Raw genomic sequence first — 22,565 nt, 5'->3', positions numbered from 1 at the left:
CAAAAACATCTATTTCCTGGGAAATTTCCAGCCACAAGACTTACAGTAAGATTCTTAAACATTGATGGATGTGACCTCGCTAGTCATTGCTCATACAGTCAGTACGAAGAGTTATTTTTTTTGTAGATATGGCTGATAAAATCAGTCTGCTGCTGCAGGACCAGGTACGCATTTCAGACAAGGCCAGGCACATACCTGGAGGCTGGAATCTTATCAGAAGCATATTTACCACTATTTCATGTCAACCCACAATGACAGATAGGCCTGGAATTCCTCTGATCACTAAACTGTTGCAAAAATGGAAAACCTCTCTTTTTTCTCAATGCTTGGAAACCCATTATATTTGCTCCAACGGTCACAGAAATTTAAAGAATCTATTACCTGGATTCTAACAATGATGATTTAGGAAATTTTTCAGCTTTGCTTCCCAGAGAATGTGACCAACGTTGAATTTCCTGTAGCACTTTCTGAACTTGTTTCTTAATAAACTCTATTCAAAAATCACTTACCGAGCATTCTCCAGTAAAATACCTTTTATTGCCTACGGTTAAGTGGTTTATGATGAACACTGAAAACAAACTTTGAAAATTATCCATGTATAACAGTTTACACCAAATGAGCAGATTTGCTGGCAGTAACAAAATGTACATAAAACAGTACAATGTTCCAAACATCTTCCGATACTAAACATGCAAGAAGCTTTATTTCACACCGATGTAAAGTGTTGTTTCATGCAAGGTACATGAGACTGAATGAGCAGTCTGTATGCATCATGTATCTTAAGAGAACTGAGATGATACAAACTTCCAAAATGAAGATCTGAACTCCCCTCCTGACAAACAGTATATACACGGACCCTGGTTGTAATTTGGGTGCCCAATGTCCACAGTGTCAAAGTGCAGCAGACGTCACTACAAACATGGAGGGAGTGTTTTCTAGTGCGGCTTAAGGGCGACACCTAGTGCCCATAGGCAGTAAGAACAACTTTTTTTATATGTCATTTTAACAGATTTACAGCCATCTTAAATCACATTTTTAAAAGTAAAGTCACTGTATTCACACAACACATATTCCATATGTCAGCGGTGATTAGACTTTGTATAATACAAGACAAATACAGACCAAGTAAACCACCACAGCCAGACGTCACAGTCAGTTTAGCTTTTTAAATTAAAGTAAATAGGAGGCAAAGCCAACTAACCACATTAATGTTCGTGTATATTCAAAATGTCACAGCCAGCCAAATAATTTGGCCTTTATCCTGATTGGTTATGATAACATTGTATTCACCAACTCCTTTGCAAAGGCCCAGGGACACAGGAACTCAAACAAGAGCAATCAGGCAAGTTTAGACAAGTCTCATTTCACCTTGTTGTCTAGACTACATTTTCGGAAGTAGAGTGAAGTTGATGCCAAACTAGGACCAAACCTGTCTAATCACTAGTTTGGTAATGCCCAGTACACGTTGTAAAGCTGTGTTATCACTCATCCCTGTGTACTTTGAAAAGAGTTGGTGGGTAAAAACGATAAGGGATGATGAAAAAAACTATGAAAACACGATCCAGACTGTAAAACACCTGAATTTTCCTTTTGGGAAAATAGTCTGCAGAGATTTACCAGAATCTAAGTTCTTAAATTGAACATTGATACAGTGGGACTGTCATATACTTTACTTATTTTTAAAGTGTGCTGATAGTCCTTTGGAAACAAAACAAATGCTATAATATTGCAAATGACGTCAACATATAGGTCAAATGAGGTTTGCACTATACCGCCTACTTGACCGTTGTGCTAAGGTCTGTGAGCGGTCTCAGCTGAGATAAAAAAATATTTAAATTAGAAACAGATTCATTGTTGCAGGAGAGTTTAGGCCTCAATCAACATTTTGCCTGAGGATCCTTTTCTCCTCCTCTACGAAATTCTTGTCAGAGGTTGCTTGTCCCATGTCCCTCTTCCTCTTCTCCTTCTGCTGGAAGGTCTCTACTCGACGTTTCTTGGCAGACAGGTCTAGCTTATCAGATTCCTCATCTGTTCACAGAGTGGTGGTGAATGGTTTGGGGATTTTGGGGGGGGGGGGGGGGGGGGGGAGATGGATGGAGAGTGGAAAATAATGATTTAAAATAACTCAACAGTGAGCTATACAAACATATCTATAGGCTTGATTTTCTTGTAGCTGCAAAGTGGAGCGAGTCTTGTTTTGTATTTTAGCATGCGCTTGTTTGAAAATTTTGTGGCTCCTATCATCCCTTTTCCACCAAAGTAGTTGGAGTGATGCAGTTGAGGCTGTGTTGTGCATCTCTGGGTACCAATGACACTGCACTGGGTTTATGTCCACTCAGTTTACTCGCTTATCGTAAATACAAGTGCACAGATTTTCTTGAGGCTTTAGTTGACAACGGGCACATACAGAGACCTCTCAAAAAACCTTGTTCACGCAGTATGGTGGGTTTTGCTTGATACACATCTTTCATGTAGTGTATGTTTAAATGCACAACAAAGACTTCCTGAGATCACGTCACGCTTTAACCATGTCCGGGACAATAAGCCTGTTAAATTAGTACACTATTCGGCACAGTTAAGTCTGATTTATGGTTCTGCGGAGACTCCACGCAGAGCTTTCGCCGTAGCCTACGTAAGTGGCCTGAAGAGTATACTGTTGTGTTGGTGTGTGCGTCAATCTCTTTAAGAGAATAGCTGGGCCGGCATGTGTGCGTGTGCATGGGGAGTGTGTGGTAGAGCGAGTGAGAGAGTGACGGCGATACGCTTCGGAGCGAGTGCCGACTCTAGAGGCGTAATGAGAGAAACAAGTGTCTCCTCTGTGCTTTCTGACCATGGTGAAAAACTGGAAAAGTTAACACTCCTTGATTTCATGTTGTTCATGGAGAAGGAGAACCCGGAAATGAGTAGGGGGAAATGCAATACTACCAAGCCACGGCAGAGTGACGTGTAGTTACATTTTTTGAGAGGTGCACGTCAGGCAATGGCGCAGGGTCGTTATCTCCACGTACCTACGTACATACCGCAGAAGCATAAATTGTACAACTAGGGGAAGCACTCTAAACATGCTCAACTACACCACAGATGAAGTCAGTTGAGTGTAATACTGTCATAGAAATGGTGTGATAATAGTGGGGACTGGGGAGCATAAAGCCTATAGCAGTGATCATTTAATAAAAAAAATGTCATACTCACAAGAGAGTAAAACATGCCCCACTGGACTAACCTGATTCAGAGAGTTCCTCCTCTGCGGGTAAGAACCGGGCATTGCCAGAGAAAGGCTGTGGTGCATCTTCCCCATTGTCCTCATACACATTGGACCACTTTATTGCCATGTCCATGCCTGGGGGAGCCCCCTTCTTCTTCTCTGGCTCCGTGGTGTAGCTCTCAGGAGGGGGTACAGCGTTTGTCTTCCATGGCTTAAACTCTCTGGCAGGCTTCAAGTAACAGAGAAAAGAAGGATGTGGAAAACTGGCTCAGAGAAAGTAACAAAGGAAAAGTTCAGAAAACACCTAAAGCCTCCCACAAATGAGCTGTAACCTCTGTAGTCTTTAGTTCTTTAGTCTAGAGTTTACATAAATGCTTCAACTCCTTCCCCTACATAAGGAGTATAAATGTAGCCTATTAATAACAAAGAGCATGGATGGAAACAATGTGCTGACTGTGCTAGTCTGTCAAACACTGCTGAAACAATTAGTTGATAAATCAGTTAGTTATAGAGCTGGGCAATATATCGATATTATATTGATAGCATGATATGAGACTAGATATAGTCTTAGATTTGGGATATCGTCATATTGTAATATGGCATAAGTGTTGTCTTTTACTGGTTTTAAAGGCTGCATTACAGTAAATGTACTTTTCTGAATTTACCAGACTGTAATTATTTGCCTTTACCACTTACTCATTATATCTACATTACTGGGGATTATTTATCTCATTGTGTAAATATTTTGTTAAAGCACCAATAGTCAACACTACAATATCGTTGCAATATCGAGGGATTTGGTCAAAAATATCGTGATATTTGATTTTGTCCATATCGCTCAGCCCTAGTCAGTTATGATAATCAATTCACAGTTTCTGAATACGGACTGTGAGCATTTCTTTTTGGATTGAGCGTTTTTGATACTTTCACGGTATTTATAGCACCTCAACCTGCTTTAAAATAATAATTTAAAAAAAACATGGAAATCTCAATATGGGACCTTTAACTTTTACGTTTACAAGCGTGAATATCCTTAAAATATAATCAGCTCTGCCTGAAATTAGGTAGGCTATTATTACATTATCAACTTAATGTTAACATAGAAACACAGGTCTATCTAACGTTAACTATCTAACGTATAGCTATCTCTATCCAAGTTGTAATTGTACCTCTTCAGGAGCTTTGACCGTGAGACTCTCCCAGTCTATCTGCTTATTCAGCGGGTTGTAGAGGAAAGCGGGCTTGGACACGGAGCCGAAGAGCTCGTGAGGTTTGGGTAACGGTGCTCCACCGGCGGCTCGTTTGGTCCCTTGTTGGGAGGACTGAGCCCCGTTTCCCGGACCGTCTGTCCCCTGTTTCTTCTTCCGACTATCTTCGTCCTGGTCGGAGTCGCTGCCACCGCTGCTGTCGCTCAAATCGTCGTAGCTCGAAAAGAAGCCCAGGCCCGACTTCTTTTCTTCTGTCATTTTGCAGGAGTTACTGACTTTCTATTAAATAACAACCTGTTAATGTAAAAACAATGTAAAAAGACGAGGATAAAGCTATTGTGTTTGATTTATACCTGTAAGCTCTACTCCATTTTGAATCAACCTCCAAAATAGTCGTAAAGCTTTTAGACAGTGTCGTGACAACTGTCGCAACGTTTTTATTAAAGGAGCAGGCAATAACAAAACAACAGTGTAGGCTACTGCTGGCATTGGACTTCATGTAATTTTGACAACATGTAACCGGCAACGGTTAGAATAAACGCATGTCATTGTCATGTAATTTGCATTGTAAAGTTTTTTTTTTGCAAACAGCCACTTGGTCTGTTTGTTATATTTTTTTCACATTTTCTATTGTTAACTTAAAAAAAATATATTTTATAGGCTATCTCTTAACTTTTTCACTGTGTTTATTATATGCACCAAATTACCAAGACAAATTCCTTGTATGTGCAAACTTACTTAGCAATAACACGGATTCTGGTCAGTGTCATTTATATTAAAATTGCAAATTTATATCACAATTCATTGAAATCGTTAATTATACTTAAAAAAAGAGCAATAAGAATAATTCATAACACTGGATATTTGGAACACACCAATTCACTATTTTCACAGTCTAAAGTATTAAAATTACTTGACCTAGTTGAATTTATAAAAGCTGTAATTATGTTCAAGGCGAGAAACAATTTATTGCCTGGCAACATACAGAAAAGATTTTCTGAAAGATAGGGGTGCTACGACGTTTATCTGTCAGTGGCACTAAATTGTGGAATAAACTAAGTAATGAATTAAAGCAATGTCCAAACATATTCAAATTCAAAAAGATGTTCAAAGAAATTATATTCCAGAGGTACAGATAAACACAGTGCAATTAAATCAATTTGTAGTATGGGTAAATATATGAATGTGAATATAACTTCTGAATATATATTTTCATTGATTACAGATTTATTATCTCCGTTGACTTAGTGTCTTGTAGCTAATTCAGTTAATAGGAAAGAAAGGGTATAATGGGGTAGGACTATGTTTTACTTCTTCCTACTCCTTTTTGAATGTGTAAATAGAGGTCTTTAAGTACTGGAAATTATGGAGTTTTATTTTTTAACAGTTTTTTTATATTACTATTTTTTTCAGATGTTTTATTTTATTTACATGTTCAAAATAAAAGATATAAATAAATAAATAAATAAATGATCAGGCTATATAGAGATATTACAAAAAAACTACAAAAAAGTTGTAGCCAAAAATAGCCTCCAGATTTCATTGTTAAACGTTTGCATTTATTTTAAGTTTGAATTGATGTTAAAAAGAAATTAAATTACACTTTCATGGCCTTGATCGTTGCATAACCGAGTAATCGTTTTGGGAGAGATTGGGGTTACACATTCTGATATAGACTGGAATCTCTGTCTGACTCATTAACTGTTGGACATAATTTTATAGAGGCCCCACAAATGCACCTTGATAAATTACTCCAAGTAATTCTCTCCAGATGTTTATCTCTGGTCATGGACGATGTAATCATTCTTATAGAAACATTTGACTATAGGCTATTGTTACTTCTGATCTTCACTGTGATCATGTGATACATGGTCAGATTAGTAAGCAGTTAAACACACACTCAATATCAAAGATAAAGATATCCAGACATTTAAAGCTGTAATGCGTTGATATCTTAAATGAAAAAGCTTAAATTAGTTATTTTTTCCTTTTAGGTTGCAGCAAAATCCAGATAATGACACTAATTGTGGTTATATACACATGTTTTTAATATTATTGTTGCAAAGAAAACTCCTGCCCACTGTCTAACTTGCAAAAAGTATATAAGGTTTAATAGTAGGCAACTTTTCGGTACTAGACCATCTTCAGGCAAATGGTGTAACATCCTGAGAAGCCATCTTTTGTAGGAGGTGATTGTTTTTTGTGCACCAATAACTTCCACATGAAATCAGAGAAGTGCATAACAGTCAATCACATATCCATTACTATAGATAGAGCTTAAACTTCAATACAACCCCTCTATAGTAACCATAATAATATATAGTATGTCATACCAGAGCAATCTTTAGCATATGGATGTTGATTTCTGTATAAGGAATCCACACAACAAATTATGTAGAGCATTGATATTCAGGGATATTTCCAAAACCTGCAGGTACCTGCAGGAAAAATATCAAAATAAACACAACATTGATCATCGAAGGGCAATAACTTCATTGTTTACATTACTTTTTGTGTTAAGTCACATAAAATGTATTGGGAAATAGAAAAATAGAAAAGGTCAACATAATAAACATTGTTTACAAGAGTCCACACCATCATGCAAGTAAAAATCTAATTTAATCTTGTTGAAAGTTTCATATTCTGATGAATATAAACATTTTCAAATACTTTACATATCCTACACTTTGTAGCTACCACATGAGACTATGTAAGAAACAGAGGATATAAGCTGTCTTGCTTATCAGGCGATCACAAGATGAACGACCAGGAAGGAGGATCATTAGGGAAATCCTTCAACAGTCACCGTAAACAGCTGCAGAGCTTTAAAGTACAATTAAGTGATACAAATCTGGCAACATAAAATTACCTTACTGATCGTATTCCTCTTCCTCCTGAGTGTGTTTTGAAGTTACAACCCTACAACAAAACAATCAACAATCAGTTATATCAACTGATTAATACAGACTTATCTTTTATAATTTTATCAGAGCTAAGTGTGCTTCTAGAATCAGTTCAAATGGGCATAGGCCTACAGAAAAGGTTATTTAATTAATTAATTGATTATTACTGCCAGAAAATAGTGATCCTAGCAAACCAGTATTTTTTCATTTTGGCCCCATAATCAGGTAGTGTGTTGTCATTACACCATAAAAGAAGAGCAGGATGTTTGAAGTTTTTGAAGGAAACTGAAGTGAGCAAAGTCATTAACATGTATTGACCACTAGAGTGCAGTACAGTCACACCAATGAGACAATGAGACATCCCCCCCCAAAAAAAAAAAAAAAAAAAAAAAATAGTGAGGAACTGAGCACGAGTGACAACTCTGCATTGGCCTGGATCATTGTCCACTCTGGTTTGCAACTCAATAAAACTGTAGGAACATGAGCTTTCATAACAAATACATAATTGCATATTCACTTGAAGGTGTTCATCCAGTGAAGATTCTTTGTTTGTTCCAATTACTTCAAAACACTAATGAGGTTCCATCACCTCTTCTCTGTCACATCACTTCTTCTGATGATGTAGATTGGTTTTCCACATTTGCATATATTGCATATAAAAGGCGCAGTTATAAATAAATAAAAAGGCGCAACATAAATCTACAATATACTGCTCACCATAGTTCTCTCCATTCCCCCTTTCTCTTCATCTACCTCCTCTCCATGCTCAATAATAACAATACATATGCTTAACATTAGATGTTTTGCATTTTTAGGTGAGCTGGAAATCAGATCTGCACAGAGATTTGCTGAAGGTGCAGTCCGAATAGATCCTGAAAGTAAAAATGTCACATGTTCATTGTTGTTATTGATTCTTTTACATTTTCTTTTTTGGCTTTATCTTAAGACCATCGTGCTGTCATCCTTAGTAAATGTAGTAGCAGGCACACCAACAGTGACAGTATTATAGTAGTACTGCCATTAGCACTATCATGGGGATTAGTATGTTTTGATATATTTCATGTGATTACAACCTCTATTTATTCCCAGTGTAGTTTTTACACTGATCATACATTTATTGGCAACTAATGAAACTGTGTCAAGTTGAGTCCTCTGAGCAAGCCAAAGCCTGGCAGGTGATAAACACAAATATTCTCCTTTTGACAGAAAATAATCCACTGAACTGAGGGGGCACAGTTTTAGGCTTTAAGAGAAAAAGAATGTTGAACCTGTTAAATTTGCACAGCAATTTTCTCCTCTTCTTCTTCAAAGTTATATTTATTTTATTAATGTATTTTACAATTTTAAGGAATGGTAAGTGGTTATTTCCTTGTTTTCAGTGTTTTTTCCTCTTACGAGTGCCATATCCTGGGACACCCTGAGACTCCATTTCCCCCCATATCAGCTGAAGATTTTCTGATAAACGAATGTTGTTTTTCTAATCATATTCTTGGCTTCCGGCTGTCTCAGGGACGCAATACTCTCTAAGGAACAAAGACGATGCATCTTGCAGGAAGGATACTGTCCTATAGCTGGTATAATTGGCTCTTTCTTTGGCTTACTTTTTTTCTCTCCAATCTCCACAGAGCCTGACCATGATGTGAGAAATTCCGCATGGAGGTGAAAAGCCACACCTCTCCATGTCTCTGTTTAATCTAACCGTTCATAATATCTTGAATGTCTTAATAATTTCCATTGGCTTAGCTCACGTGAGGACACATCTGTGAAATCAGTGGGTGGTTTACTCAGTATTAGCAAATAGTGGGCAGATGTTTTCTCTCTCTCTCTCTCCCTCTCTCTCTTTTTTAACTGTTGTTCAATTAAGAGAGAAGGAGATTTATGTTAATTTAGGGACTTTTTCCTCAAATTAATCCGAATTAGCTGGCCAAAGTCATTATAAAATATTTCCTCATAGGTTTTATGTCTTCACCTGCGTGTGCTCTCCTAGGAAGGCACATTGGGTGATGCTGAGTATTTTGAAACTTAATTGTTAAAATCTTGTTTACATTTCAGATAATTAACCCACAGTCCATCTTGAAGTTGCCAGCAACACCTGGAGAATGAAAAAAGGGGTTTGCTGATGTGCTCGTAAAACCCAGACGAAAGTTTTAACTCTTTTTTTCACCAACAGATAACAATGTAGACCGGACGTCTTTCTGATATTATGTTGCAGCCCCCTTTGGCACAATCCAGCTGTTTTCTCCAAGGTCTAATCTTGTCTACTTCTTTTTATCTGCAAATTATTGTTTGTGATTGGTTATATACTTGGTAATGGATATTGAGAAGTAATTCCCTTTAATAATTTTAGTCTTAATCACTGCTTTTCACTTTAATTCACTCATATTAATGTAAACTATAAGAGATGCAACAGTCAAAGTACTTGCAACCTATGGCAGATGCCACTGAGGTGACCTTTGACCTCAAGCTCTGTTGATGTAGCGGAACGACACAGGAGGTAGTGACCTTAAAAAGGTTCAGAAGAGCACAGACAGGCTGATGTCAAGATCATTGCCTATATTTAGTGAACATGGACATGGTATGTCTTTATATTTGGGGGGTTGTTTTTGATTTTTTGAGAAGTCTGGCCCAACCAGCATTTCTATAAATGCTATTATAATCCGCTACATTGAAGTCTGTAACACCCTAGAGCTGCTGACTCACTAAAAAGTGGAGAACTATACTTTAAGCCGAATGCTTGTTTGAACTATAAAAATACATTGTGACAACCCTTGACTTCCTCCCTTTATTTCTGGGTAGCTAGGCCTTTTTGCATGAAGAATATTTATTTTATCTATGTATTTATTTTTTCTATGTAAATCAGGCCCCACTCCTGATTGTCTAGCCTGCTTAAATAAAACAAACATATACATTTCAATAGCATTTCATTTTGTATTTATTTAACCAGGATATCATTTAACATACATAATGCATACTTAACTACACACCGTTTACATTCACATGTACCCTTACTATAAGAAAGAGATTAGCATTAATAGTTAAAACAGTCGCTTTCTCCATGAAAGAAACAACCAAAGTTGTTTATAGGTGATCATATCAACATCATGTATCTTTTATGTGAAAACCTAAAAAAAAAAGAACTCCCTAGTCTTTTGTCACTATAACAGCTAGAGTGGATTTGAGTTCTGCCTCTGCCCCTCATGGTCTGACTAGCTGGCATGATGTTCAAATAGGGAATCTGGGTTATCTGTGAATATTGGAGTGAATATTAGAAATTGATTCAGCTTGACGTTGTCCAGGCAGTGTTGAGAATTAAATGCATGTTAATGTAATAATGATGAACAGTCTTGTGCAATATGCAGCTATTCTAAACTGTTCTGCTACTGAAAATAAAGTTTGATTGATTGATTGAAAAAAATTAATGTCAGCCACAAATGTCAAAGCAACATCTGTGGAAATCCAATAATCATGCTCACCTTCTCTTCCAGCATTACTCTTTTTATATATATGTCATCACTCCTTTTACCTTTTTTTCCATCTCAATTTTCATTTGAATCCAACAGTGTTGCGATCAACTGGAAATGGCTGAGGTGGAAATAACATGTGGTGTCATGACTGGTCTCCCCCCGCCCCGCCTGAGAGCGAATAAAACAAGACTCAGAGAGACTCAGCGGCAGTCAAGAGGCGGCAATCATGTTAATACATGCATTTTTGTATTCATAGATGGTGCGTGTACATGTATTAGCGAAATGTGCAAATTCACTACCTCACGTTGTCTTATAGATTGTATCCATTGTGTACTTCATCCTCTCTACTTTCTTTGGATTCCTTTACTTTATTTATCAGGAAAAAGTATGCATCCACTGCCCCTTCATACTACACAGACACATGCACACATACCCTCCACCACTGTGTTTTCTCTGGTCACTTAATTTTAAACCTGAGAAGTGGCATTCTTTAGCTCATTACAACAACTTGAGGCTCTGTTTGCACCGCGGCCTGTCGGGGCTTGTGGCTGGAGGCCGGAACGGGATCCAACTGAGGTGGCAAGATGAGAGAAAGTGAGAGAAAAACAAAGAGAGGGAAGAGATGAGGGGGTCTGGGAGAAGGTGTGGGAGATCTGGGTCAAAAGGACAGTTTGCAGGGCGAGTGGGGTGGGATGTGGTGTGGGCAGGGGTGGGTGTTGGGGGTGATCATCCCCATCACATGTTCCACGGTGTCCTGCAGTGTGGATGGCTGTGGGCTAAGCACACACAGCACACTCAACCCCATGCCCTTCCTGATGCTTTGATTTTCACCGCTCTCGGTCCTCTACAAACCAACACAACATGCCCATACAGACATCACACACACACACACACACACACACACACACACACACACACACACCTTGAGTTCTTGACTGCACTCTGAGCAGATCCATTCATACAAAAGCACAAGTTTAAGAGAGATAGTCACGGAGTTTGTGAGTAGCAGGTCTTCTTTTTCCACTGCATTACAGTTTATAATGGAACGTCAGAATGATAAATGATTACTGTATGAAGTAACCACATTCAGTTTTTGATTATGGGTCTTCATTTTCTCCATGTTCAACTATGTTAAGACACGCAGGGAAAAACAGCCATATTCACTACCTCACTAAACCTCCCGGTCCCAAACATGTAACATTTCAGCAGCTTGTTAACTTTTATAAAATGTCTGTCCATCCTTGCTTTGGCTCTTTTGGAGGCTTTGATGTAATGGTGGTGCCATCCGTTCCAATTTTAAAACATGCAGGGAAAAACAGCCAACCACAACTAAGCCTCCCTGTCCCAAACATGTAATATTTCAGCAGCTTGTTAACTTTTATAAAATGTCTGTCCATCCTTGTTTTGGCTCTTTTGGATGCTTTGATGTAATGGTGGTGCCATCCGTTCCAATTTCAAATCCTTGTTTTCAGATGATCTGTCTGCAGCCTGTGTCAATGCATATTACGCTAACATTTTTTGGCTCTTGGCTATCCATTTTCCTTGTAAAGCTCTTAATGGTTGACCAATTGTGTGGTCTCAAGTTCTCCTGAAAACATACGTATGTTTAGTTTTCTCTTCCAGATGAATATTTTTCAATGTAAAAGCAGTGTAAAGATGCTTTGTTAAAAGCTACACTCAGAAAGATAGCATTTAACCCTGACCTTTTTTGCTTTTTAACAGTCCCTACTCAAAATCTAACATTTGCTTTAATACTTCATCAAATAGTTGTCAAATCCCTTTTTGTCTATTCTTGACAGACAAGAGAGAGAATTACACAGGACCTGAAGGGGCGCAAAAATAAACAGAGACAGGCAAGAGTGCTTCTATGATCTTGCGGATGAAATTCAAGGCTGTCTGCAAAACAGATTGGTCACTGTGTGAAAAAGACTCCCTGTCTGCATGTTCTGCACATGTCACAGAAGAATGCTTTGAGCCGAGGCCAGCAACATCTACTTTTCGAAAACATAATTCAACTGACCCAAGTCAGCTTTGTCTGCCAATCATCTCTACAAACAAGAGCGGAGGATGGGGATTTTAGAGTTAAAAAGCCAGGTAGTGGATATGCCATGGTCTATAGGGGAAGATCTTAAGCACAGAAATGCTAGAAATTATGCGCTAGCCTCGTCAAATGTTTGTACCACTTTATCAGGAAACAATGCATTACTGGACAACATGTTTGACAAAATATAAGTACATACTTTACATACAAGTCAAGTGTCTGGCACATAACCCCATTAAAAGCACAACTTGTTGTTTTCAAATGGATAAGTATGGATACAAAAATTTAAAAAAAGATATAACATTTTAATTAGTGAGCTGTAGAGTTGCCAGCCTAGATGTTTCCTTGTTCTTCCTATTTTTATGCTGAGTTAAGCAAATGCCTGCTTTAACAGACAGATACATCTTCTTATCTAATTCTCAACAAGAATAGGCTTATTTCACTAAGATGTCTAAATGTTCCTTTAAACATGAACCAGTAATTCTACTGCTTCTACAATAGCCACATACTGGCGGTATGAGAACGGCTGAAGGGTTCGCCTCGTACTGTCTGTTCTTATGCCAGTCCTTGTCCTGCTGTAGGTCTGCTGTGTGATGGGCCGTGTAGGAAAGGGATTGGGGGCACATTTCACACCTTTGGGGCAGCTTGGTGGGGTGTTGGCAGCGGCTTGATGAACAGAGTGCACCTGGCTGGGAGTTGAGGTCCCCCAGCCTCCCTGGTACATACACGGTTTACAGATCAAAGCAGGGTAATCCCTGCTTCATCCAGTCACACACTCCTCCTCCTCCTCCTCCTCCTCCTTGGAGTCCTTGTAGCATTTCATCTCCCAAACTCTTTACCCTTAGAAACTTCCTCTGCTTCTTCGTCAACCTGCAAAGTGCTCTCTGCTAATACACCTCAGCCTCTCTCCCTTGGTTGCACTACCTGTTTCCCCTGATGCCCATGGTGAACCCTGAAGCTCTGGCTATGGGATTTTCCAACTCATTAGCTCTGCTCAGTCAAGTGGAGAAGCCTGAAGATTCCTTCCAGCCAAGTTCATCAACCCAGCCAGTGGCTCCGACTGTGAGGTGATAAGAGAGAGGGGGTTCCAGCCATCGGACCCCGCAGCGACTTTGTTTAGTGTGAAATGAGATGAGGAGGAGGGGGACAAGGAGGAGCAGGAGGGCAGAAGATAGGAGTGCTAATCAAGGCCCCGCGGATGGGTTTTGATGCAGTGGGATATGGGCAGCGGGGCAGCACCACACCCCAAAGCAGTGCAGCGTGTTTAACACAGCTTAGCAGTGTAGTTACGGGAGTGTTAACGCCTGTCAGTTATACGACTGCTCCTCTTGGAAGCAGGTGTCTGTTTGACCCTGGGTTTAAAGTGCAGACGGTGTCCTGTTGACCTGGACTGTTTGAAGCAACACTCCAAGCACAGAACAACATGGAAAGAAGGAGAACTCCTTTTCACACCAACATTCTCGAAAGGTTTACTGATGACCCTAACTGTTAAAAGAATGATGGTTGCTCTCATCACAATGCATGCTCTCTCACATTTGAAGGTCTTTTATTTTTATTTTTTTTAACATATCTAGAAAGGCTTGCAAGGTAAATCGTTCTGAAGAAACATCAACCTGAAATCTCCTCCTAAGATGGCTGTCTATCATTCACTCATCTTCAACCGCTTATCCGGGATTGGGTTGCGGGGACAACAGCTCCAGCAGCGGACCCCAAACTTTCCTTTCCCGGACAACATTAGCCAGCTTTGACTGGGGGATCCCGAGGCCTTCCCAGGGCAGTTTGGAGAGATAATCTCTCCACCTTCCTGGGTCTTCCCCGAGGCCTCCTCCCAGTTGGGCGTGCCTGAAACACCTCCCTATGGCACCCAGAGGGCATCCTTTCCAGATGCGCGAACCACCTCAGCTGGCTAATTTTGACGCAAAAGGGCAGCGGCTCTACTCCGAGTTCCTCACGGATGACTGAGCTTCTCACCCTATCTCTAAGGGAGACGCCAGCCACCCTCCTGAGGAAACCTATTTTAGCCGCTTGTACCCTGGATCTCGCTCTTTCGGTCATGACCCAGCCTTCATGACCATAGGTGAGGGTAGGAACAAATACTGCCCGGTAGATCGGGGGCTTTGCTTTCCTGCTCAGCTCTCTTTTTGTCACAATGGTGCGATAAAAAGCAAATGCAATTGCGCCCCCGCTGCTCCAATTCTCCGGCCAATCTACCTCACGAACAAGACCCCACAGCAGTTGAACTTCTTCGTGTGGGTAAGGACTCATTCCCTACCCTGAGCACTCCATCGGTTTCCTGCTGAGAACCATAGCCTCAGATTTAAAAGGCGCTGATCCTCATCCCAGCTGCTTCACACTCGGCTGCAAAATGATCCAGTGAGTGCTGAAGTCCACGGACCAATGATGCCATCAGGACCACATCATCTGCAAAAGACAGCAATAAGCTGCCTCTGTTGGGCTTTAAAGAAATAGTCCACTAAATTCTTGATTTTAAGCTTCAAACATGAAAGGTGTCTCTGAGAAGCTTGCAGTGCTCAGAGGACGGCAGCTGTAGTCAGCGTTGATTCACTTTTTGGCTAAGCCCAATGGAAGGCCTACCTCAGAGTCATGGGTCATACATACAGATCAGTAGCCTGACAAGCCAGACCCACATAAGATGTTGGGTCTGGGAACTCACCATTGGCACCAATTCAATCTGATGGGCAGGATAAACGGTTGTCTTTCAAATTTCCTCTGCACGCAATAGGATAGCGCTACAACCAGGCAGAGCAACGAAGAAGGAAGAGAAGCTAGTTGATAGATTAAACTTTTGCCGTATCCGGTCGGCAAAACTCCGAACACATCTTCCTTTTTTAAGAATGATTTCAGTGCCGTTCTTTGTTCTTTTCTCAAAGAAAAGCTTAACTCCAAGTCTCCAGAAGACTGCTCTTCCCAGCAGCAGCAGCCATAAGCCCGCCCACCGACTCTATACACGATGTGATTGGCCTAACCAGAGTTTGGTTTTTCTAGCTCGCAAGTGAACGGAGAGTGCCTAGACCCCCCTGGCTGCAAAATAATATTGCTGCCGCTAGGGTGCGTCTAGATTTCTAGGCTAACAGATCAGTGGATGATGAAGCAACAAGTCTTCCAAAATTCATTATTACAACACCAATTTATATTATTATTTTTATTAAAGATGCATTAATTCACCATTTTGGCCACTTTTTTGACAGCACAACACTAACTTTATGGTGGGTGTCCATATATGCGTTGTTTTCACGGATGGGATCACCCCGCTTCCCAGCATTGCACGCTGGTGAGCTTGCCACCAGTTTCTCTTCACTGACCACTGACAAGCAATGAAAACTCCTTCATGCTCCTACAACCACAATGGCTGAATTCAACTTCATGCAAAATTCAACTTTATGCAAATGAGGAGTGGGCGACTCTACGCCCCACTTCTCCAATGTCCCCGTGACACTACCAGAATGCATTGCACAGCTGCTCTCATAGAAATGAATGGGAAGCAGGGAAATGGTGCTGACAATGGACACACGCCATTATACAGTTATTATAGTGAAGATGTTAGCAAACAGTTGTCTATTACACATTCAACAGACACAGAGCAACATTAGCAGTCATTTTGAGTTGTGTTTCTGGTCACCTGACAAATGTAAGTCTAATACTCACTTTTCATTTACCTCTGTTTTTGGTCTCTACCAACTCTGAAATTTCTGGTTCTTATGCTGCTAAAGGCTCCACTATGTTCACTAGCTAGACGCTAACTTTGTCTGTCTGCTGTGTGACACTGAGCAGGTACAATGGGTTAACCTGACCTTTTTCCTGTTGCTTCCTGCTGCAGCTGGACACGCGGTTCGTGAGAGTGGTGAGAGTAAACTAAAACAGTAAAGTTGCAACCAAAACAATGAGCTAAAAGTCACTTGATTCCCCTTTAGGTTTGTCACTACGAGTAAGCCCTTTCACATCAAAAGTGGTCATTTTTTTCATCGTTAAAACAAAAAATATTGATTAGTGTCGCTTTAAGGTTTGGTTATGTAACTTATTTGGTTAAGCTTAGGGAAAGAGTAACAATATTTGAACAAATGGCCAATGCTCTCATGCAGGAGTGGTTTGAGTGGTTTCTATTTGGTGAGTGGTTTTTGCTGTAAAACTGGGTCACCATTAGAATCTATTGTAACTTTTGGAAATAAAATAACGCTATGTTTAGTGCAAGCTTCAAACATTTCAGAGCCACCTTACAAGACAATGGGAAGTGAGTATTTGATACTCAAAATATATTCTTTAAAGTATACAGGGGCAAAGGAGTGCAGATCTTTAGGTCTCTCATTTTTCATTCATGATTTAAAATGCAGAGTTTTATGCTCAGGTGTCTGGATATTATGTACTTTAAGGCTGCAGGACGACAGAGGTCAATCACACACACTTCTGTTTGGTGAGTAGATTCTCAGGGTCCCTCTGTTGGACATTTACAGGAAGAACTCAGAACAGCCTGTCAGACACACCCTGTTACCAGAAGACATGGTCCAGCACCCGTGTTACTGCGCAGTAGAAACCTCACAGGTCAGTAAAGCTACTGTACAGCAGGAATGTGATGGGCTAGATGTAAGTATTTGAGCTGCTATATTAGATTCCACACAGTTTTAATGATTTAACAACAAAGCTCTGCCTTTTTCCAGGCATTCCTTGAGCCTTGCCACCTGCACTCAGATCAGACCTGAATACAAGTAGAGTTTAAATAGCAGGAGTGATGGGAGAAATGGGCCAAGGTGCTGAAAAGAAAATATCTTCCTCCTAATGGGAATACTTACCAGTTTCCTGCTTTGTTTTACTCATTTCTGGACTCTTACATCCAATGCTGTTCACAAATGTGCACCTTATTTGTCTTGGCACTGGAGCCATTTTTGTTCGAGAAAGAAAAACAGGCGAACAACAGGGCTTATACAGATATAGCTCTGGGAAAGGGGAAGATCAAGTGTCCGTGTCTCCATGCTGTAAATAAATGCAAAGGAATTAGAGTTGACAAGCAGCCGGAGTCTCTGGAATGACAGCATGGTTATTTAGCTCTGAAACACCACAAGCGACGCACAACACACAAATGAAAATGATAAGAAAACTGGCACAGATCATAAAATGAATGGCAGGATTTTTTTTCAATTTGCATCACGTAACAACTTTATAGAGAGAGCCATCTTGTTTCATTTAGGTGCATTCCCTACAATTTAGCATTTGTTTTCCTTTGAGTTGTCCAGAGGAGAATGTAGTCAGTGTGTAAACTCACCAGCATGCACTTCACAGAACATGCGGACCACAGATAATAGCTGGATGCTTTTATCCACTGTTTCTTTTGTTTTTTTACTCACACCACAGGCTACTTATTTAGAGGAAATTGTTCACAGATCTAAACTCGATCACTGTCTTGAGGTTTCTTTCCATTTAATTCCCTTTTGGACTTTGTCAATGACTTCATGTTGTTTTGCCTTTATTTTGGACATGTTCATTTATTTTTTTCTCTTTCTGGGAAGAGTTGGACTTTCTGAGCTTGATGATTTTGTCATCTATAAGTGATTGTGATTACATTTCCAGTGTTACATTTGAAAAACTCGCAATGTTGGTGAATTTGATGTTTTAACTCAGTTAGTGTACTGTTTATTGTTGATTTTGATACTTTTGCTAACTTTAGACTTAAAGGAACAGTTTTGGGAAATGTGCTTGGTCTTGCCGAAAATTATATAAGAAGATTGATACCACTCTCATCTTTGTATTCTTAATATGAGACTGCAACCAGGAGACAGTTAGCTTAGCATGAAGTTCTTTACCTTTGGACATTCAGGCTAGCTGTTTCCCCTCGTTTTCAGTCCTTATGCTAAGCTAAGCTAAGCTAAGCACCTCCTGGATTTAGCATCAAACATATAATACCTTTTCAAAACCCGCTGGATAACCTGAAAATGGATTGTTTTAACTAACTTTAGACATAAAGGAACAGTTTTGAGAAATTTGCTTGTTCTTGCCGAAAACTATATAAGAAGAAGATTGATACCACTCTCACCTTGTACGCTTAATATGAGGCTGCAGCCAGGAGACGGTTAGCTTAGCATGAACTTCTTTACCTTTGGACATTCAGGCTAGCTGTTTCCCCTCGCTTTCAGTCCTTATGCTAAGCTAAGCTGACCACCTCCTGGATTTAGCATCAAACATACCTTTTCAAAACCCACTGGATAACCTGAAAATGTATTGTTATCAAGCTAAAAGCCAAACATACTTCTTAATTCCAGAAGTTTTCCAATTTCCAACCAGATCTTAAGATTTCTTATGATTTCAAGATTTCACTGACAATATCATTACATTTCTAAGTGTTGTTGGATAACAAAAAATAAACAGCTATATTTTGTTCATATAAAAGTGCTCAGTTACAAAGACAGTTTTAAAGTAGTAAAATTAGTATTATTAGTTATTTTGTGGGACATTTATTCAGTCTCTTCATAGCCTGTATTACATAATATAACCACAGCTGACATATCCACAGTCTTGGCTAGTTTAATGTTTGGGTTTCCATCGAGTCCTGTGTCCAGCAGAGCCAGTCAGCTCAAAACAGTCTGGAAGTCATGATGGTGATGACCTCAGGGGTATCTCTGTCTAGACTGCTTGGATAAATCTTTTTATTTTTAGATTTGCAACAGGATATGTTCCCAGATATGCATTTTGTTTTTATCACAGCTCTACAGCACATGTACAAAACATCTATTTATCTTTCCATTCAATGGATGAAGACATTTTGCAAGGTGTCCTACCCACAAGGCCACAAGCACTGAACAATTTATGAACAAGTGAACATCTCAGCGTCTTATTAGCAAACATTTTGGAATAAAGTTAAAGTTAAACCTAAAGTTAACCTCTTGGGATGCCAGGTAGGTCAAATATTTTGAGACATATTCAAATATTAAGTAATTCTTTTGTTTATCAATAACTAACAACTACAAGAAATCTTCAATTTCCATCCCAAAAAGTAAATTATAGAGTCAAAAATGATTTTTGTTACATTTAACTTACATGAGCTAACTCAGTGAACACACGTGTTATTAAAAAAAGAAAACATAATACATGTCATAATAATTCAGTTTTTCAAGCACTAATAATATACATACTACCTTTTAGGCTCTCAACTCCAAGCCCATTTATTCATACTAAAGATGTGAAAAACATGTCCTGAATATACAGCTTAATTTTTTTAAAAGGCTCATTAATTTGCTTAAACCGCTGGGCACTGTAGTTTTGGCAAACAATACTCAAACAGGAATAAAAACTTTCAGCTGCAGATTAATATATATTTGGTGCTCTATTGTATGTTTTGGTACTTTATCTTAAGTATCTTATCTGAGAACCCTGACTGGGCTTCGGTGACCATCTCATTCATAATCAAACAAGAGCCAAACCTGATTCTAGGTCAGGGTTCCATGCTGGATATCTTTCATTTAGGGCAGGGGTCTTCAATGTGTTTTAAGCCAAGGACCCCTTAACTGAAAGAGAGACAGAGCAGGGACCCCCTCTACTGTATAAAATGAAGTTGCATATTAAACTGGGCCTTAAAAAAAAACATGTAGGGTGGCCTAAAACCTTTATACATACCTTTTTTGCATATATTATTAAAATAGCCTAAACATTTTTGGCACGATTTTATAAATCATAGTTTATGTTAAACATACATGTGGCACAGTGAATCCTTAGGATTACCTGTATCTGTGGATGGCTACCTTAGTGACTACCTTACCTATAGGCCAGTAACCCTATCATCAGTGGAGATTTATATTTGATAATATGTTAGATTTATGTTAAGACTTTAAAAACTTCAAAAATTAAGACTGGAAAAAATTTGGAGGGCCCCCTGCATCGACTCTGAGGACCCCCTGTTGAAAATCCCTGATTTAGGTTCATTGAGAAAACCTATGAATGGAGTTCTTTGAGCCAGTTAACGCACACTGCAGGACATTCTACATCTAATGTCTTTTTTTAATCCAAGAAGTGACCTAAGAATTTGCTCATGTCTATGTAATACTGCTGGCAGCCTGGACAGCATACACATATGAAGTAATGATGATGCAGTTTTTAGCTGCGGGCCAGCCACACCAAACCTGGCTGTAGCGCTGATAGCAAACACATGAGGTAGTGGTGATTGCCCGTCTGTGTCTGGAGCCTGGCACTTTAACCTGTGTTCTGGCTGACAGGTGGCACTGCTTCACCCCAGCGAACACAGAGACCTGGGCTATTTTTTGCCTCAGTGACAGGAGACGGTGACACTGGGCAGCTGATGGACAGAGAAGTGTCCGAGATTAAACTAGTCCTGATATGCAGGGAACAAAAGGTTTGTGCAACCCATGAGTTGCTGGTTAAAGAAAAACAGACACTTTAAGTTGCATTTTTCACATAAAGCAACTATTATCAATATTTTTATAATAACAATATATCTAATGACTATGTGAAAGGTGTCGTGCAAAGTGACGAACCAACAGATAATTATCACCTGACCCTGCAATTTCCTAGCCTAGAAATCTAGATGCAGCCTAGCGGCAAGAAATTTAATTTGCAGCCAGGGGGGTCTAGGCACTCTCCGTTGACTTGCAAGCTGGAAAAACCAAACTCTGGTCAGGCCAATCACATCGTGTATGGAGTCGGTAGGCGGGCTTATGGCTGCTGCGGCTGGGAACAGCGGTCTTCTGGAAGACTTGGAGTTGAGCTTTTCTTTGAGAAAAGAACAAAGAACGGCACTGAAGTCATTCTTAAAAAAAGGAAGATGTGTTCGGAGTTTTGCCGACCGGATACGGCAAAAGTTTAATGTATCAACTAGCTTCTCTTCCTTCTTCGTTGCTCTGCCTGGTTGTAACGCTATCCTATTGCTTGCAGAGGGAATTTGAAAGACAACCGTTTATCCCGCCCCTCGGATTAACAACTACCAACGGTGAGTTCCCAGACCCAACATCTTGATGTGGGTCTGGCTTGTCAGGCTAGTAGTTTCCCTCAGCTCTACAGAGTGGTTTGGCATCTTTCAGCTAATTTCTTTGCTTTGTTTTGAGATTTTCTTTTTGTCTCTTATAGTACATTGAACAATTGGTCTGTTTACTCCCAATCCATCACCAAATAACTGACAACTTAGCGACTAGCTGGAGAACATAGTTAAGAATTTAGCAGCTACAAGGCAGATTTAGTGGAGACAAATCTGACAGATGGTAAAAAAATAAATAAAATACTTCCAAATAAATGCTAATCTTGATCTGAATCTGCTGGTCGAGCAAACAGGCAGCTGTTCACCATATCAACTTAAATGGTTATGATATTAGTGTTGTGCTAGTCTCGCTTTGCCAGACCATCCACACATTGCGGAGCGGAGGAGGGTCTGGCTACTCCACACAGCATTCCGGCATGGGAGAAAAATGTGCTCTGGTTTATTGGCATTTCTTTAAAGGGGTGATAGAATGGTTATATAGAGTATTTCACACTGTTCCTTAAGGTCTCATAATAGGGTATGCAACATTGGTTTTGATGAAAATTTCCCAGTTGATATTCTTTGGGCCCTTATGCATCCCTGTGGAATGTCTCTATTTGGATGACAGCTTTTCTTCCAAATATGGTATGCTCATGAATATTTAGTTGAGCTGCATGCTGATTGGTTGAGGAACCACATACATATACATTGGTGACGAGACAGCAGGTCTCATATTTCAGACACTGCGACGTTATACATTCTTTGTCTGCTAT

At 39.7% G+C, this 22,565-nt stretch overlaps 2 protein-coding genes across 3 annotated transcripts in view; one reads left to right on the top strand and one right to left on the bottom strand.

Annotated features, from left to right (window-relative positions):
• Positions 1 to 518: 518 nt before the first annotated feature.
• c9h1orf52 (chromosome 9 C1orf52 homolog) lies at positions 519 to 4,832 on the bottom strand. Of its 2 annotated transcripts, XM_028587640.1 has the most exons (4): positions 4,767 to 4,830; positions 4,375 to 4,692; positions 3,224 to 3,434; positions 519 to 2,028 (listed from the first exon to the last, which is right to left on the bottom strand). In XM_028587640.1, exons 2-4 carry the CDS (start codon positions 4,669 to 4,671, stop codon positions 1,874 to 1,876), a joined length of 663 nt encoding a protein of 220 aa, XP_028443441.1. In that variant the 5' UTR covers positions 4,672 to 4,692; positions 4,767 to 4,830; the 3' UTR covers positions 519 to 1,873. The 2 variants fall into 2 exon arrangements, with proteins under 2 accessions (XP_028443441.1, XP_028443440.1); XM_028587639.1 differs by having other exon boundaries at positions 4,375 to 4,832.
• A 12,470-nt stretch (positions 4,833 to 17,302) lies between these two features.
• col24a1 (collagen type XXIV alpha 1 chain) overlaps positions 17,303 to 22,565 on the top strand; it is a 117,310-nt gene continuing 112,047 nt past the window's right edge. The window contains exon 1 of the mRNA XM_028587951.1: positions 17,303 to 17,378. The gene's annotated coding sequence lies outside the window, so the exon portion shown is untranslated. The remainder of the gene's footprint in view (positions 17,379 to 22,565) is intronic.

The sequence above is a fragment of the Perca flavescens genome, chromosome 9 (assembly GCF_004354835.1).
Source record: "Perca flavescens isolate YP-PL-M2 chromosome 9, PFLA_1.0, whole genome shotgun sequence".
Classification (NCBI taxonomy): domain Eukaryota; kingdom Metazoa; phylum Chordata; class Actinopteri; order Perciformes; family Percidae; genus Perca; species Perca flavescens.
Note: the sequence above shows the minus strand (reverse complement) of the source record. Positions and strands in the feature narration are given on the sequence as shown.